Source organism: Trachurus trachurus (genome assembly GCF_905171665.1).
Source record: "Trachurus trachurus genome assembly, chromosome: 12".
NCBI classification, from domain to species: Eukaryota; Metazoa; Chordata; class Actinopteri; order Carangiformes; family Carangidae; genus Trachurus; species Trachurus trachurus.
The window spans coordinates 1,152,732-1,167,500 of record NC_139908.1 but is presented as its reverse complement, the minus strand read 5'-3'; the positions used below and the strand labels follow the sequence as shown (position 1 = coordinate 1,167,500).

Sequence of the window (14,769 nt, the reverse complement as noted above, 5' to 3'; positions counted from 1 at the left end):
CTGAAATTACTTTGTATGTTTCTCCCTGATAAAAATAAACTTAAAAAAAGAAAAGAAAAAGAAAAACTGTCCCTGAAGGCAACGTGCATCAGCGGTTTTACATGAATTTCCCTCTAAAACAACTATTTTTTCCTAATTATTACTGTGTGGTAACGTTGTGTTATTATCTCATAGCGTGGTGAATGTGCAGCTCACAACTTGTCCACCAGAGCGTTGTGGAGTTGTTGGATTGTGTATTTGATGAGTTTGATGAGGGGAAACCAAGAAATCCCATAATGAGCCTCCGTAGCGTAGCTCTGAGCAGCTCACGGCTCTGCTCCGCCGTTCTAAAAACAGCTTGCACCGACAATTAAAGGTAACAAACCTACTGCTATGACTATAGGGAGTATGGCAATGGGCCAATTTGCAAAAATATTGTACTTTCCATTTAATTCATCTGTTGCACATACAGTATTTATTTACTATGACACAGGATGTTATGTGATTATGTAAATGCAGGTGCAACTGTTGTGGCTTTTCAGGGAATAAAAATAAACTGGATTTGTTTGAGCCTGTAACACAATGCTTCTTTGTTGTTCTTTTCACTGGGAGAGTTTTTTCTGAGATAAAAGTGCCGACGCTGCTGCTGCTGCTGCTGCTGCTGCTGCTGCGGCTCAGTTCCCAGCTGTCAGCGACTCAGCTCAGGTAGAAAAGGGGGAAGTTCAGTTCTCATAAACTATATTTAAAGCAGAAAAAACGTCGGCAGCTGGTTCAGCAGAAACGGTCACGTGTCGACTCCTTAAGTTTAGTTTTCAGGGAATTCACAGCAACTCGTAAAAACAGAAAAAAAGTCAAACTCACACAGAAACTGAACAACAATGTGTTGCTGCATGTCTCGTCTTTCCTCCTGTTTCTCATTCACCGGCTGTTGATGATTAACCGTCCGTTGTGCTGACGGACTCACCGGGGCGGGTTCATGTTTCTATCACCTCAGCTGATTCACACAGTTTGGAGCAGATCTCTCTGTCTTTTTCTTTGCCATAAATTCTTACATAAACGTCTGTGCAGAAGTGAAATACTGCTGATGATGATGATGATGATGGTGGGCTCGTGGAGTCATTGAACTCACCACCAGAGCGTGACGACTCGGGCTGGGCCGATATGCTTTTGTGCCGATTCGTGTACTCTAACGACTTTTGGGTCCCGATTCGATTTAAATTGCGATTCTGATTAAACAAGTATTGCGATTCAATTTTACCAAGTAATTATTGTGATTTTCTTTCCTTAAACAAGAGCAGGTTGAACCAATCACTTGACAATACATCATAAGTCATATTAATAATAAAAAGCAATACACGACATCACATCAGTTTGTCTGTTGTGTTTGTTTGTTCACATAGATATCTGTGAACAAACGAACACAACAGGCCGGTTTGACTTTGTTGAGTGTAATGGCACAGAATACATGATCGTACAATAAAGATTTGTCGTCCCCCAAAAAAATAAAAAAATAAAATTTAAAAAATTTAAAAATCGCCAGAAAAAAATCGCGATTAATATAAAAATCGGCGAGTCGACTATACTCACTATGAGGTCTGTCAGGTAATCCTTCTCATAACTGTCTCCGTGCTTCTCTTCTTTGCCGTTGACTGACAGTGTGTAGTTGTAGTACTTGGAGTTCCCCACCTGCAAATCAAACAGCAGCTGTGACAAGAAGAACCTGGGAAAACTGTATTTATGTGTGTGTGTGTGTGTGTGTGTGTGTGTGTGTGTGTGTGTGTGTGTGTGTGTGTGTGTGTGTTTATATGTTTAGACTCACCAGTCCGTTCCACTGGTCCCAGCCAGGAGGAACATAGGCCACATCTCCGGCCTCTTTACTGCCGTACTGACACAAGAAGAGATAAAAGTCTTAATTTAGCATGTTAGCGTATTAAATTAGGTTATTAAAATGTCTTTTAACTAACTTAGTGAACAATGAAAAAACCTGGATGACACTTAATTGATCTATTGTGGGAAAGTCCACAGACAATAATCACAAAATACACAACAAAAACGTTAGAGCTACACATGGAATAAAATAATATAGATATACATATTTAAACTTATCCAAGTAGAAACAAGATTTACAAGAGGTTAAGATTAAAACTAGACAGGCTAAGCTCTGTTAGCGTTAAATGCTAATGTCCGTCTGCTAACAAGGGTTGTTTAAGTATTCACTAGCTTTGAGTGTTAGCATGCTAATTATGGGAATGTCATTAGTGTGATTTACACTTTCACATTTTATACAAACATAAACTAAATACACACTGGTCCAAGTCAAACTCAAGTATTTTACAACCAAGTTCACAGCTCTATGATGCTAAATGCTAATGCCAGCATGCTAACAGTATAGGCCTAAAGATATTTGCTGCAGCGGAGGTTGATTGTAGCCTACTGTAATGAAATTAGTTAAGACCAAAGTGTTTGGTCTGTGGATTTATTATTTAAGCAAAAATAAACAATAGTTAAAGTAGAAAACATGAGAACATTGATTGACCGTAGCTACTTTAATGCTATATCAGTAGGCTAATAAAATGTTGACACTGTTAAGTCATAGTTTGGCGTGCTAACATGATGGGAATGTCATTGTAGGTGTTTATTGATAAACTGAGAGTATTTACTTAATACATAAAGTAAAGTCTGAGTAGAAAACAACTGAGCAGCCATGAGCTAATCCGCTAAATGCTAAAGCCAGCATGCTAATGATGTTTACAGTGATGATGTGGACGTCATTTGTTTAAACTTTAGAGCTACACAGATATTATCATGTATTATTACTCTTCATTATGCCCAAATGTTGTGTTATCATTTAGAACTAGCTGTGTTAATGTGTAAATCACAGAAAACCAGAATATCCTCACTAGGCTACATCTCCATCTAATCTGAGCCGTGTCGGTGGCCGAGCTAACGAGCTAACGAGCGTCTCTGGGCCTGTTGGTAAAAATGATTCATTCAAGTCTGAGACTGACGGTGACAGGAAGCACAGAGAGCTGAGGGTGTTAAAACAGCTCCAACACCAGAAACACCAGAAACACCCCCGCCCCTGCCCCGGTGGTCTGAGCTGAGCTGTGGTGCTGCTGCTGTAAAACCAGCAGAGCCACGACCTCTAACTAACAAACATAACATCATTTTATTCTACACTGCTCAAAAAAATAAAGGGAATACTTAAACAACACATCTTAGATCTCAATTAATGAAATATTGCAGTTTAAAATCGTTATTCAATATATAGTAGAGTGTGTTGAGAACAAAATAACATAAAAATAATCAATGTAAATCAAAATCATCCCAGGTTGATTTCACACAGGTGTGATTTACTTGGAGTTACAATGTGTTGTTTAAGTGTTCCCTTTATTTTTTTGATTAATAAATAAGCAGCTCAGAGACAACTGAAAAAACACAATGTTTGGATTAAAATTGTTGGACATTCATGGTCCCAGAGGATGAACTGCTGCTGCTGCTATAACCACTATTTTTATTATTTGAAATTATTTTTTGTTTTGTTAATACTATTTTTTTGTCTTTTAAGTATGATTTGCACCAGAAATACAAATTGTTGTATGGAGTGTTATAAGACTTGTAGCTGTTTTATCATCATGCAACGTTAATTTCTCAATGACACAACATGACGTGTTGCAAAGTGTGAGAAACTGCTGCGAATCTACTATCATCATCTTCCCTTATCTTCATTTCTTTTCTTTTTTATTTGTTATTTCTCTACCTCGCACAAGGTAGGCTATGTTAATATTATTTCTTTATTTTGTTTAAATTATTTGTTAGGTCAAGGTGAGGTCATATAGGCTATACCTTTGGGGTTTCTGACCTCACCTGCACATTTGTTTTTTCATATCTTTCTCCCTATTAAGAGAGATAAGTAAATGTATTTGTTTGATTTCATATGGAAAGGCATCTTTATTTATACAGTATAGCGCATTTCATACCAAGGCAACTCAATGTGCTTTACATAAAGACAAAAACACAGAGTTAAAAGCAAGAGCAAAGAAGACTAAAAAAAGTAGAAGAAAAGAAAATGGTCTGCTGGTAGTTTGTTCCAGTTGTGAGCAGCATAGCTAACAGCTACACTGCAAAAACCCCAAATCTTTCCAAGAATATTTGTCTTATTTCTTGTCAAAATGTCTCATTTCAAGTCAAACTAATCTCGTTCCACTTTAAACAAGACTCATCACCTAAAAATGAACTTGTTTTTAGATCATTTTCACTTCTTTCAAACTAATTTTCACTTGAAATAAGTAGAAAAATCTGCCAGTGAAAGCAAGTTTTTTATGCTTGTAATAAGAAAGAAAAACTTGCCCCACTGTCAGATTTTTCTACTTATTTCAAGTGAAAATTAGTTTGAAACAAGTGAAAATGATCTAAAAACAAGCTGCTTTTAATGTGATGAGTCTTATTTTAAGTGTAATGAGATTGTTTCGACTGTAAAAAAGACAAATGTTCTTGGTAAGAGTTTGAGTTTTTGCAGTGTAAATGCTGCTTCACCATGTCTGGTTTGAACTCTGTTGCTCAGATGTGCAAATAAAAAAGTCTAATCTAATCTAATCTTTATTTTCATACACCAGCTCCACAGATGTATATATTATATTTAAAATGTTATTCTGACCTGGTTGAGGTACTTCCCAGCGAAGAAGGTCTGGTACTTCTGCTTGCTGAGGTAGACGGGGAAGGCCTCGGCCTCGGGTCCTTTCTGCCACTGGGGGCTGGAGCAGTTCCCCGACAGAGAGTTGTTCCTCACCTGGTGGTTGTGGGGGTAGCGGCCGGTCAGGATGCTGCTGCGGCTCGGACAGCACAGAGCAGTCACCGTGAACTACAGAGGAGCAGGAGGAGGAGGAGGAGGAGGAGGAGGAGGAGGAGGAGGAGGAGGAGGAGGAGGAGGAGGAGGAGGAAGCCAGAGCGGAGGAGATGGTGAAAGAAACATGACAGGATGTGTCAGTCATCCAGTTTCAACACATGCAAACATGAAATCAGGTGAATGCAGCTCCACAACAACACAATAACAACACAATACTTTACAGTTTCTCTCCATTGGTTTGGCTCATTTCTCTAAACAGAAATGACATTCTCAAAACTCTCAGATCATTTGGTAAAACAGAGTTACAGTTCAGCACAACACCATAGATCACTGGTAAAAGCTCATCTCTCTCTCTCAGAACAGTTCACTCATGTGTCAAAACTAAATTTCCTTCTCATAGAAATAGTCAGTTTCCCCAGAAAGCATCGTCTCTTTGGCATCATGTCACTGCAGCTCAACATGTTTAGATGTTTTGTCTCTATGGCAGAGGAGCATTGAAACGTCCCTCATGTCCAACTCTCAGTCTGAGCCCAGTGCTTCATTCACGATACACTGCAAAAATTCAAAATCTTACCAAGAATATTTGTCTTATTTATAGTCAAAATGTCATTTCTAGTCAAAATAAATCTACTTATACTTAAATTAAGACTCATCACATTAAAAGCAGCTTGTTTTTAGACACTTTTTACTTTTTTCAAGCAAATTTTCGACTTTGAATAAGTAGAAAAATCTGATAGTGGAGCAAGTTTTTCTTCCTTATTACAAGCACAAAAATCTTACTTTCACTGGCAGATTTTTCTACTTATTTCAAGTGAAAATTAGTTTGAAACAAGTGAAAATTATCTAAAAACAAGTTAATTTTTAGGTGATGAGTCTCATTTTAAGTGGAAAGAGATTAGTTTTGACTAGAAATGAGACATTTTGATAAGAAATAAGACAAATATTCTTGGAAAGATTTTGGGTTTTTGCCGTGTAGTTACTGGACTAGTTTTTATTGTCTAGATAACAGAATACAACTGTGTATAAAACTGAAATAAAATTAAATTAAATAAAACAACAGGGTTTTATGGTAAGAGTAGCCTATAAGGTTTGACATCACACATTGCACTCCTACTGTCAAGGAAAGGTAGACATTTTTATTCACACGTAAATTAACTAAGAAAATGTCTACAGCAGAATATACTGTAATATAAACATATACATCTAAGTAGCCTACAGTCTGTAAATAAATATATAGTATTCATGGTTTTATGTTATTGACTAATTCTGACAACTGAACAGACTATAATTGTGCATGTGATGAAATGAGGATGACATGTTTTAGAGAGAACAACCGTTAGACTGAGAATCAATCAATCAGTTTAAAACAATAAGATCTATTCACCTGGACACTGTGCTACTGCAGCTACCTGTGCTTAATCATTTGCAATTTGATTAAATGAATGAGAAATACAATTCTGTTGTGAACAATTGCCAACTGGTTTGCAGGTTTGTCCATGTCTGTTTTGAGAATGTCATTTCTGTTTCGAAAAATGAGCCAAACCAACGGAGAAAAAAAACTGCAATAAGAATCAACAGTTACAGAGAGCAGAGGCTTCCTGTCACTGACCAGCACATTAACACATGATCCACACTGATGACTGCTGCTTCACTCCTCCACACTGCAAAAACTCAAATATTTGTCTTATTTCTTGTCAAAATGTCTCATTTCTAGTCAAAACTAATCTCTTTCCACTTAAAATAAGACTCATCACCTAAAAATTAACTTGTTTTTAGATCATTTTCACTTGTTTCAAACAAATTTTCACTTGAAATAAGTAGAAAATCTGCCAGTGAAAGCAAGTTCTTTTTATTCTGGTAATAAGGAAGAAAAACTTGCTCCACTATCAGATTTTTCTACTTATTTCAAGTGAAAATCTGCTTGAAAGAAGTAAAAAGTGTCTAAAAACAAGCTGCTTTTAATGTGATTAGTCTTATTTTAAGTAGAATGAGATTTGTTTTGACTAGAAATAAGATCTTAGTAAGATGTTGAGGTTTTGCAGTGCAGTGTGTGTGGATTGTGAAACTATATTTTGAGAAGCCGACTGTCTTTACTCATCGTGTCATAAGTTTGACTTGTGATTCCTGAGTTTAGATCCTGGTCTCATGACTGTTGGTGTGTGGGGACGTTTCTAAAAAATGTTGTAATATTATCTGTTAACTGAGCTCAGGTTTCATCTGGAACAACGAGTATTTCATCACATCATTGTGTTTATGATGTTAAACTTTGTGTTCTTGTTACTCACGTAGTTGACAAACGTTGCTCCCGCTTCTCCGATTAAACTTTTAGTTTTCTTCATCGGCGTCTGAACCGCAGAGAAACAAGAGGAAGAAGTCGAGTCAGAGCGAGAAAACAGAAGCTGTGATAAAGTCCTGATTCATAGAGTTTCTATATGAGTTCCTGTGTGATGATAAAACCATTAATAATAATAAGCATCATGAACCGTCACATCAACTAACTAAACTAACTAACACAGAGAAATATTTCACATCTGGACAAAACAAACAAAACACTGTGAAAACAAACTGGTTAATAAAGATATTCATCATCATCCACCTGCTGCCTCTCTGACGTCACATAAATCAATACTAAAGTGACAATAATACAACATAACAACACTAAACGAGGCCTTTTTGGATGACGTAGTAAATTTTACAGAAAAGATTTTATAGTAAAATCATCCTGTCTGAGCTGCAGCTTATGTAATGTGGGATTACTGTGTAACTTTTACTGTTTTATGACTTATTCCTTTGTGTTTATTGTATTTATTCTGTTAAGTTAATCACATATTAGTGCCTTCAACATGTTTTAAAGCTTTAGCTCTGGTTTTGAACGTCTCTTTTATGAGACTTTACATGTTGTACAGTATTTGTCCAGTTTATGGTCTGTACGTTTACTCATGTGGGAGCAGGTAAACAGCATGACGTCATAATCTTTATTATTTTTGGTGCTTTTCTTGATGATGATGTTCAGTGTTTTCTGTTTCTCCGTCTCATCCTCCTCCTCCTCCTTCACTCTGCAGCTTCTGTTTCTCTCTGTTTGATAATGAGCTGATAGAAACTCCATAAAGTCTGATAATAAGGCCTCTAATTTAGACTCTATATGATGATGATGAACAACGACATGCGCCCACTTGGTGCTGTGGAGGTTCAGCAGAGCAGCTCCAGTAGCAGACTGAACGCTACAGGAGGTCTTTCCTCTTTCCTGCCGCCATAAAACTCTTCGATGTGCAATAGCTCAGCCTCATGTGCAATACTCCAGCACTCTAACATATTATCTATCTATCTATCTATCTATCTATCTATCTATCTATCTATCTATCTATCTATCTATCTATCTATCTATCTATCTATCTATCTACCTATCTATCTATCTATCGTTCTTTCTTTCTATCTATCTACTGCATCTATCTATCTATCTATCTATCTATCTATCTATCTATCTATCTATCTACTGCATCTATCTATCTACTGCATCTATCTATCTATCTATCTATCTATCTATGACAAACACGCAGGTGTGTGACGTCAGATGTAAACTTCTAGTCTTTATATCTGGTATCTGGGGCATGTGTAAGTTGGTTGTGAGGGGCCTTCAGATGGCCCCCCTCTCTAAAAGAAGAGCTAAACAGTTGGCCAGGTGCTGCTCTGCTCAGTCTCAGTTATTATCGGTAGCCGTTCAATCTGGAGGAGACCATGTTTTCTGTTTCCTTGAATGTCTGTTTTCTATCTGACCTGAGGTCAGTTTGTATGTAACTGTGTTCAGCCGCCCAGGCGCTTTGTGACTGACCGTCTTCCATTGTCAACTGCTTATGTCCCTTGTGCAAGAATCCTTGTAGCTAGGCCTACTTCTTTATTATGTGAGCATAAATAAATATTTCAAATGTGTGTGTAGGTGACAGTTGGTGCAGTGTGAACTCTTTAGGTTCCACTACTGGCCTGATTATCTGACCTGTTTTTTATCTTGTTGTCTGCATTGTCATGTCGCTTATATAACTGTGTTCTCCTGTCACTGTAGCTACTGTTTTGATGTTTTGGGACTCCGGATGGAAATGAGCATTGCTGTTATAATCCGGCACATTTACATGTTTTTATATGTAGCTACATTGATGTGCAGTGCACTGTCCCACCCAAATAAACTAATAAAGTAAAGTACAGTAAAGAACTCACCATCCCCCCCAGCTGCAGGTCCTGGTCGTCGGTCAGGATCAGGACGATGTTACTGGGTTTGGCTGCGTCCGCACACCTGACGCTGCAGGTGAACAGCAGCAGCACCGAGAGCACCGAGGGGACCGTGAAGGCAGCATGGTGGCGGTGGTGGTAGCGGCTCCTCGTCGCTTCAGACCCAGTCCTGGTCCTGGTCTCAGTCCTGGTTCTGCTCCTCTGATCCTCCATCAGCTCCGAACAGGCCGCTGTGATACACCGAGGCTCGGTTTGGTTTCCTCCTGGGCTGGAGGAGTGTGTGTGTCCGTGTGTGTGAGTCCGTGGGGGTGTGTGTGAGTGAGTGAGTGTGTTGCAGCAGGACAAACACACCGAGCTGCAGAGTTTGAGGAAGTGGAGTCAAGTGTTGGTCATATGACTGAGGGGGAGGAGAGAGGCGCGAGGACACGTTGTTCACATTGGACTTTACACTGAAACACACACACACACTGTTGAACACACCAGAGGATATGATATGTTATGTTTAGTTTAGGTTTTAGTTTGGTTTAGTTAAGTTTAGTTTAGTTTAGTTTAGTTTATTCATTTAGTCGATTAAAAAAAGAAGAGACTGACAAAATACATAGTTTGGTCAGTAATAGGCCTACATGCAACCAAAAGGAAGCAATAGCTTATTATTGTAGGCTATGCTTATTGCTTAGCCTACCCTTTGGCAGGGCCGTTGCTAGGAATTCTAGGCCCCTGAAAGAATACTAAAGTGGGCCCCTACCCTCTGACTTTTCCACTTTGTTTTCTTAGAATACGTAGCCTATGTATTATCATTTTTCCAAAGGGCCTGGCCTTTTGGAGCCTTCATAAGATTACCATTTACATAGTGACAAATAATGAATGGTGGATATGTACTTTAGTTGTGTATGTAGGCTATGAGTTCCTACGGAAACTATAACACCATGCAATTAAAGTATAACATGGGTCTGAAATTATTTGTTTTTATATAACATATCATATCATATAATTTAATATCATATTTAGTTTAGTTTATTTGAAAAGGGACAATGCACATTAAAGCAGAAGTAAATGATATTTTTGTGTTAATCTAAGTCTTAAATAGTTGTATCTTCCGACAGCAATCACTTCTATAGAGTGTTTGGTCTGAAACACGGGTCTCTCAGTCACTCTGCTCTGCTCTGAGCCCAGGAGAAAACATTTATCGTATCCTACAACCTTTATCCAATGAGGAGAGAGAACGGCATGCAGGGCTGTGTGTGCAGCCAAGGAACGCCGTGAATGTGGTGACGTAGGGACGAGGACTGTTATGGTGCGTTCAAGGAAACTCGTAACTCGTGTTTTTCCGACCTGTGAAGTGGTACCAGTTCGATCTGGTACGACTTCACGGGTCAGAAGTTACGAGTGGCCGTTATAGTGACTTTCACCGGTAAAACAGGTCGGAGAAACACGAGTGGGTTGCCTGGAACGCTACAAAGTCGTAAGTTGTGACTTGAAGCTGTAATTTACGATTTCAAAAGCCTGCCTGGAACGCAGCATTAGCCAAAACCACCGGAGCGCTTACTTCTGCTTTAATAAACATTAGTAAAATAAAAACACATACTGCCAGATTGTACAAGGCGACCTTTAAAAAGAGCAACAATGGAATAAAATACAAAACCACATGGGGTAGAACACATTCTATACACATAATAAAATACATACCGTACATAATAAATACACATTTGGACGATGATAACATCATGGCTTAGTCAGGCTTATATATCATATCATATCATAACATATATAGATGGAATCATGTGATGAACCATATGTTTATCTTTTGTATTATTATTGTAGAATAGTTTGATTATTGTAATATTTGATATAAAATATAAGTCTATTGTATTAAATAATATTCAGTCGTATATAGAAAGTCATTCATGAAAAAAAAACACAATATTTTGTTAAACTTCAGCTCCTGTGGAGATTTGACAGCAGATAAATAAAGGTGTTGGTGCTCTCTGCTGGACAAACAGTGAAAACACAGTTTGTATAAACGACTTCAGTCACATCTGAACCAATCACATCATCTTCATCATCTTTATCATCATCAGGACAGAATATTAAAGTTAAAAACAGACATTTTGAGGATGTTTTAGTGTCTTTATTAAACAGACTCATCCATGAACACTGTGTTGACTTCACCGTGTTGGAGCTCCGGCCTCGACACTCGACACTCGACTCCTTATCGGTCTGATGCTGCTGATGCTGCTGTTGATACGTTATCAGTCTGATCTCTGAGCAGCACTTCCCTCGCTCTGCTCTGCTGCCTCTCAACAGAAACACACTCACAGTCTGACATTTCACTTCTGAGTGAAGAGGTTTATCCACAGATGCATCGATAATCTCCCAATACCGCCTTAAAAATGTCACAACACCATGAAAAACTAATGTCCACTGTCCAAACAGCTGCTTTCAATGGGTTTACATCTGTTTTTAGGTATTTTCTTTCTTTCTTTCTGAGATAGTTTCCAGTAAAGACCAGAACCCCCCCCACACCCTTACACTGTTTTACAGCAATGACTCAGAATGACTCCACTGCAAAAACTCAAACTCTCACCAAGAATATTTGTCTCATTTCTAGTCAAAACTAATCTCATTATACCTAAAATAAGTATATTGATACATATACATACATAGTTATACATAAAAAAGTAGCTTGTTTTTAGATACTTTTTACTTCTTTCAAGCAGATTTTCACTTGAAATAAGTAGAAAAATCTGACAGTGGAGCAAGTTTTTCTTTCTTATTACAAACACAGAAAACTTGCTTTCACTGGCAGATTTTTCTACTTATTTCAAGTGAAAATTAGTTTGAAACAAGTGAAAATGATCTAAAAACAAGTTAAATTTTAGGTGATGAGTCTTATTTAAAGTGGAAAGAGATTAGTTTTGACTAAAATTGAGACATTTTGACAAGAAATAAGACAAATATTCTTGGAAAGATTTAGAGTTTTTGCAGTGTGTGTACCAGTTTCTCTGTTGTGACTCACACTCTAATGAGGAGAAGAGAAAATCACACATTAACCTCATTGATGTGGATGACGAGGCGTTCAGGGACTCAGTGAGCAGCGTGGACACCTGAGCTGCTGCTGCTGCTGCTCGTCAGACTGTGAGATGAGATAAGATAAGATAAGATACTTTATTGTCCCAGAGGGAAATTCATTGAGGGCAGAAGTGCAGACTGTAGACTGTATCACCATACAAACAGACACAACACAGGAAACACATGGTAGCAGCACACAACAGCCACATGACAACAACATCACAGTACAAGCACATGATAATGACAGAGCACCAAACTCTGTAAGAAATGGTCAGGACATCGAACTATAGACTCTTATAAGTACTTAGGTGCCACTAAAAAACTGTCCTTTGAGTGTAATGTGGATTCAGTGTACAAGAAGAGCCAGCAGCGCCTCTTCTGTCTCAGGAAACTTGCAAAATTCCAGGTCGACAGGACCCTGCTGAATATGTTTTATCGTTCCTTTATCGAGTCTGTGCTCACCTTCTCTCTCATCTGTTGGTTTCATACTCTTAATATAAAAAACTAAAATGTATTGTCTAGGGTGGTCAATGTCTGCAGTAAAATAAATAATCAGCAGGGACCAGGAAACCCTGCAGGACAACAAAGCACAACCTATCCTGTCTGACAGCTCTCACCCATTACACCAACAATTTGAGCTTCTTCCTTCAGGTTCCCTTTCTAGACGTCCACCAATTAGAACCAATAGATATAGACGATCTTTCATTCCAACTGCGAAACGCGTTGTTCACACAATAAATTGTATCAGCATAGAGTCGTATCAGTGTGCGGTGGCCGTTCTTCTCTAAACATTTGTTTTGTGTTTGATCATGAATCAAAGTTTCTATATATTAAAGCAGAACTATGCAGGATTTGGGCTGTAATTATTGTGGCTCAGAGACACTGTGATGGTAGAGTGACCTGTTATGAGGTGAATGGGGTCTAGGCCAATGCGCCCCCCCCCCCACTGGCTGAAAACCGCACTTGCAAGATCAGTCGTCCGTCTCGGTGTCACAGATCTCATCAATGGATAGAACTATCGCGAGAAACTGCCTTACGGCAGTACGAGATACGAACGCAGATGACGTCATGCATGTCATGAATCGTGATTGGTTTGAGTTCGGAAAGTCGGAGGAAACCATGGAAACATGAAATGTTTAGAAGTTCGGCTTGTGGTTAACACGGAGCTAATGCTAACAGACACACACACACCATGGATCTTTTATAAGATAATGTAATACATCATGACACACACACACACACCTTCGCGTTTTGGAACCTTTATTCATGTGTGTGTGTATGTCTGTGTCTTTGTGTCTTTGTCTGTGTGTGGCCGTATTAGCGTTAGCTCCGTGTTAGCGTTAGCTCCGTGTTAGCGTTAGCGCCGTGTTAGCATTAGCTCCGTGTTAGCGTTAGCTCCGTTAGCGTTAGCTCCGTGTTAGCAGGGCTTAGCAAACACCGCTCTCTACCTTCAGCAGTAAACACAAGCACGTGTAGGGAGGGGGTGGAGGAGGTGGTGGCGGCGAGTTTTTTTTTTCTCCCAGAACTGTGGGGGAGCCCCGGAGAGGGAAAAAAAGAGAAACCAATGAAGGAGCGAGCTATTTCCGGCCGACTTGCATAGTTCTGCTTTAAAGTTTCTCTTTGAGATTTGTGTCTTCATAGATGAAAATAGATGTCGAGAAAAAAAGATTTGAACACTGTATTGAGTGTCTTCATGTGATTTTATGGAGTCACTGTAAAACGGTCAGGTACAATCAACACAGATGAATGATAAAATCCTGATTAAAAGAAATGAATCAAACTGCTGCAGCCTCTGAGACTCTTTTAGCTGGATAATGTGACACATGTCAAAGTGTTGACTTATTCCATCCCATGTGAGGTCACTGATCAAACGTTTGCCCGTGAGGTTTCTGGATTCAGACGCTCAGAGAGTTCACAGCTGTTTTCAGGAGCTGTAAGATCAGAAACACACCGTTCGTGTCAAACTGTGGAAAAAGTCCATTTAACCAGCACTGAACCTTTAGAAACAGTAAATGTAGGAAATCAACAATCAACAAGATGATTCAAAAATCATAATTAATCCATGAAGATCATTTGAAACAGAATAAAATCAGTTGTACTTACGCGATGGACGGTCTTTGGCTGAAAACAAGAGAAAAGACAAATGAGTTGGAAATGACAGGATGTATTTGATCATCGCTCATCACCACTGAAGAAGATCCTCTCCTCTACTTACTCAGACTTAGTCAACTCATTTTTTGAACAGGGAACTGAAGCTCGTTCAGTTATAAAATCTGGATAAAAAAATGTAACCTCAAACACTAAAATCTAACTTTAGCGAGAGTCATTGAATCAGATGGTCGGTCTACTTTCTCTCTCACCTTTCTTGTGTTTATACACCAGGAATGCAGCGACAGCGATGAAGACGACAGCGATGAGAGGAATCAGAGCAGAGATGATGGGGACGGTGGTGTTACTGGGCTTCTCTGGGGAATAGAAAACATCCCATATTAAGACCAGACAGTACAGATAAACAGGTCTGTTTCCATTCAGCTGCTAATCTACTGCCCCCTAGTGGAGGCAGCAGGTTATTGTCAACCATCTCTAGTTTGTGCACAGTGCTGCCCTGCTGTGTCGTGTCGTCAGACTGTGGGAAAGTTGCAGATATCCGCTAT

The 14,769-nt window shown here is 38.8% G+C and overlaps 1 protein-coding gene across 1 annotated transcript in view; it reads right to left on the bottom strand.

Annotated features, from left to right (window-relative positions):
• Positions 1 to 9,302, bottom strand: part of gnsb (glucosamine (N-acetyl)-6-sulfatase (Sanfilippo disease IIID), b) — a 19,231-nt gene extending 9,929 nt beyond the window's left edge. Inside the window, exons 1-5 of the mRNA XM_083983635.1 lie at positions 9,035 to 9,302; positions 7,111 to 7,170; positions 4,637 to 4,840; positions 1,799 to 1,864; positions 1,567 to 1,665 (exon numbers count right to left, since the gene is read on the bottom strand). Of these exons, the coding sequence (XP_083839761.1) occupies positions 1,567 to 1,665; positions 1,799 to 1,864; positions 4,637 to 4,840; positions 7,111 to 7,170; positions 9,035 to 9,259 (654 nt within the window). The 5' untranslated portion in view covers positions 9,260 to 9,302. The remainder of the gene's footprint in view (positions 1 to 1,566; positions 1,666 to 1,798; positions 1,865 to 4,636; positions 4,841 to 7,110; positions 7,171 to 9,034) is intronic.
• Positions 9,303 to 14,769: the final 5,467 nt, after the last annotated feature.